Raw genomic sequence first — 4310 nt, 5'->3', positions numbered from 1 at the left:
GAAAGAAAGAGAAGGAGAAGGGGGAGAGAAAGAGAAGGGGAAGAGAAAGAGAAGGGGAAGGGGGAGAAAAAGAAAAAGGGAAGGAGTGGAGGGAAAGAGGGACAGAGGGAGGGAAAGGGATGCAAAGAGGGAGAAGGGAAGGGAGAGGGAGAAGGAGACTCTTTACACATTTCAGGATAAGTTCTTCCCTGTTTAAGCTGCAACAATAATTTCCAAACAACGCACAAAAATAACGCCAACTTACTCTGAGACCTAATTTTGATTTGAAGTTTTGGAAAATAAGATGAGGGTACTGCTCTGACATCGTCCCAATGTCTGGGATGTCGTGGCGCATCACAACGTCTGCCAGGTTGAAGTATGCTGTCGGCCCGTTAGGAAGGTGACATATCACCATCGCGTCTGGGTTACCCCTAAAAATAAAAGATAAGATTGGAATACACAGTCAATGATCTTACACTAACATTTTCCTGGTTCTTTTTTCCTAAAGAAGCAGATTCAACTTTCTATTCAAGCAGCTTTTAAGACTTTATTCAATGAAATCTTTGTCTGGCTCAGGGTTGTCAAAATAATTTATTATGTTGTCCCAGATACAATATGAGTCTACAATTTGCTAGCCCAATAGCATATTCATAAGTAATGATCACCTTTTGGGAAGTAATTTGACCAAATAAGGAAGATGGATTCTGTCTTCTCTTCTGCTTTTTGAAAGCTATCTACAGCTAACAAGCAAACAAGCACAAGTATTTATTTACCAAAAGTCATTTAATAAAATGTGGACCAGAAACGAAATACTATGAACAATGTTGGGATCACTTCTTGGGTGAGTAATAAAAAAGTTCAAATTGACATATACAGTATATATAAAGGTAAATGTAAAAGGTAAAAGGCAATTTGTTACAATCATAACAAAGAACGTTATGCATAAAAGAGGCATTTTGATTCATACAGTAAACTAAGAATATATGTGATATTCTAAAAAGACCAAATGCCAGCTAATTCAAGTAAAACACAATATATAGCTGGGGCATCAAAAGGAATGTGTTAAATTCATTTAGTTAACGTAAGGGAGTCAGAGATGTAAAGATAATATAGCATGGAACATTTAACAAAATCACCAACCTCGTCTCGTGCAAAACAATGAAATCGGTGACGTTGTTACTTCTGCAAGCCTCGATCAGCTGTTTGCTCTCGTACGTTCCTCTGTTCATGCGCTGAGAGTTGGGGAACAAGAGCTTGACTTCCTGTGGAGATGACGGCAAGTTTAGGATTCAACATCAAAGCTCTATAACTTTCAATGCCTTACACATGTGTCCCAAAGGAGGTGGAAACCATCTTTGAAAAGGACAAAAGACAAACCTTCCCACCTTTGCGAACTGTTTGAGCTTCGAAGAGGGGTCTCGAGATGTAGTAATAATAATTTTGGGATCTTCTACCCCCGCCCATCTATATTCGTCGTCTATGTTGGTCGCGCCCCCTGCAGCCTCCCCGCCAAGCTCGACGGCTAGTTGTGGCCCGGGGTCATCCCAGTCGCCTGCGTTCATCAGCCCTATGGCCTTCTGACGCAGATCTGTTGGAATCTCTGTTCCATCTGTTGAAGATAGGATTAAATATTGATTTTTTAAGGACTTGTGTTTTATTTGATTTTATTATATATATAAATTTCTATTATTATTATTTTTTTTTTTGCTTGACTATATACATATATAAAAAATAAATCAATATCTTTATATATATACAAGATAAAATAAAAATACCTTGCAATGACCCTTTAATCTTATCCTTCCTCTGTTGCATGGCAGCATTTCGCTCTTCGATGCTTTTCCGGTATAAGTACTCTCGGCGAAGCCTCGCCTGCTGACGCAAGCCAAACGTACTCTGGAAAAAATGTTTGAAAGTTTCTGATCAATTTCTAAACCTGAAAAGCAGTGCCAAATTACTGTTCTTAACAACTGATATTAAAATTTGCTATGCACTGTTCATGCTATTTACAAAAAAAGGGAAATCTGTAGATCGTCTGGTTCTATCTCGTTTGAAGTTGGTCTGAGAGCTTAGAGGTTACATTGGTTGTTAAATTTGAGGTCGTGGTTTTGGTTATAACGACTATGAATCACAACCACTGACCACTAGAAAAAGAGCAATTAATATATTTAACCATAAACAAGAAATCATCTATCAGACATACTACCATGCAAAATAAAGATTAAAAAGTAATTTTCAAAGGGGTTTTGCTCTTGTAACCCTCCTGTCAATGGTTGAATGAGAACCAGCATGTAAGAATGCTACAGTGTCATGTGGTGGATGTTCCTCAGTATGACAAGTATGGCAACTGCACACTCGTGATTTTTTCCCAGATGCTCATTGCACACCTAAATGATCTTGGTGAAACCATCGGTAGAACAGAGTGTGACTAGTAGATTATGGTTAGAAGCAGAAAGAGATGAATAGTAATTATAGTACAATTACACGTACCAAAGTGTTCTTGGCATAAGCAATGTTCTTTGAAAAACTGAGAAGGAAAATTATCATACTTGGAGTATACATTTGTTAACCACTACACACTTCACATTCAAGTTCTTATTTTGCGCACCATCGAGATCTCTGCCAAAAGTGCCAACAAATCATCCCTATTCTAAAAAAAGTAAAGCTTGTGTTTGTTCCTTATTTAGCAATAACTTACAAGTAGATCTACAAGGTCTTTACCAGATCATTGACAAACCTAATAACCTCCCTAGTCACATGACACTGTGCCAGATATCACCCCTATAGTAACAGCTATAGCTCATTTAAATAAAACAATACCAACTATATCTGGCCAGCAGACACCATAGATTATCCCCCAATACCAAAATCGATGATGAATAACCACCACAACATATGATGTGTTGTGGTACTTAGTTCTTTAAGTTCCTATGTTATCTTAATCAAACTTTGTGCTTTACATGTCTATATCTTTCTTTTCTTTCCTTTGACTTCCAGTCTCTAATAATATGGAAGCTTAAGCGAATATAAATAAATAGATTGACATTTCTACGTGGCATAATATTGGTGATATCAATACACCGAATATATCGTAATATCATTCATAAAATAACCATAATTATACATCATAATACAAATCCTAAACACTCTTATCAAACCTAAAATGCCAATATCATCTTAATTCAAACGAAAAGCTTACCATTGTTATGATATTATAAGAAACACCCAAAGACACGTGCTACTGAGAGAGTTTTGTTTACAACTGTGTTCGTCATAAATACAGCTTGTATAGTTGATATATTTTTCTCCAAAAATAGTTCTTTATTTCACTATATCCACATAATTTATAGTATAAATAATAAATAAAGTAGTAATAAGGTAGAATTGAAGAAATAAATGTTCATAAAGAGTAAATATTATTGATAAAATCTCTATTTTGTAAGTAGGAATTTAACAAATCATTCAGTTTTATTACCCGTTCGTGTAATTCCGAGAGGATTTCATTCAGTATTTTTTTTTTCAATCCTTTCATCTTTTATAATGGACATTTTGGTCATGATTAGTTGTAGTATTGCTATTCTTATTATCATCTTCAGATTACGTCAAGGAGGTATTCTATATATTGTCGTTTCTACTGTTATTATTACCATTATTATTATTATTATTATTATTATTATTATTATTATTATTATCATTATTATTATTATTATTATTATTATTATTATTATTATTATTATTATTATTATTATTATTATTATTATTATTATTATTATTATTATATGATATTTACTAATCATCTATTATTATTATTGAATGTTTTGTTATTGGCATTAGATCATTAATACTTGTTTAATATTATATTTACATTATTATTAGTATTATTTACTATTATTGTTATCTATATTTTATTATTAATTATATTATTTAGTATTATTATTATTATTAGTACTCCTTTATATTATTTTTGCTTTTGTAGATTTATAATATCCTCATATCATCATTGATTCTAATATGTAATCATCTTATCGTCCGCAGCGTATACTCTTGATATCTTATTATTGATTATCATTATTATTATCAATTGTTATCTAAAGTATGTTGTTCGTTATATAATTATCTCGTTCATTATTATCATTATTATCAGAGATTATAATCAATATATCGTTATATCGTTATTTTCATTAATATTGATGAAGTCATTATCATCATTTTTGTTATAATTGTTATTATCATTATTATTATCATCATCAGCATCATTATCATTATCATCATCACATTATCATTATCATTGTTATTATTGTTGTTGTCATTATCATTATTATTATCATAAT

General features: G+C 32.5%; 1 protein-coding gene across 1 annotated transcript in view; it reads right to left on the bottom strand.

Moving 5' to 3' along the window:
• The window catches only part of LOC122248706 (U3 small nucleolar ribonucleoprotein IMP4), a 4027-nt gene extending 762 nt beyond the window's left edge, over nucleotides 1–3265 (bottom strand). Inside the window, exons 1-5 of the mRNA XM_043008884.2 lie at nucleotides 3179–3265; nucleotides 1755–1875; nucleotides 1365–1588; nucleotides 1120–1241; nucleotides 245–410 (exon numbers count right to left, since the gene is read on the bottom strand). Of these exons, the coding sequence (XP_042864818.1) occupies nucleotides 245–410; nucleotides 1120–1241; nucleotides 1365–1588; nucleotides 1755–1875; nucleotides 3179–3181 (636 nt within the window). The 5' untranslated portion in view covers nucleotides 3182–3265. The remainder of the gene's footprint in view (nucleotides 1–244; nucleotides 411–1119; nucleotides 1242–1364; nucleotides 1589–1754; nucleotides 1876–3178) is intronic.
• Nucleotides 3266–4310: the final 1045 nt, after the last annotated feature.

The sequence above is a fragment of the Penaeus japonicus genome, unplaced genomic scaffold (genome assembly GCF_977035675.1).
Source record: "Penaeus japonicus unplaced genomic scaffold, GWHDUDI00000001_assembly GWHDUDI00000041, whole genome shotgun sequence".
Classification (NCBI taxonomy): Eukaryota; Metazoa; Arthropoda; class Malacostraca; order Decapoda; family Penaeidae; genus Penaeus; species Penaeus japonicus.
This window is presented reverse-complemented; position numbering and strand designations above follow the sequence as displayed.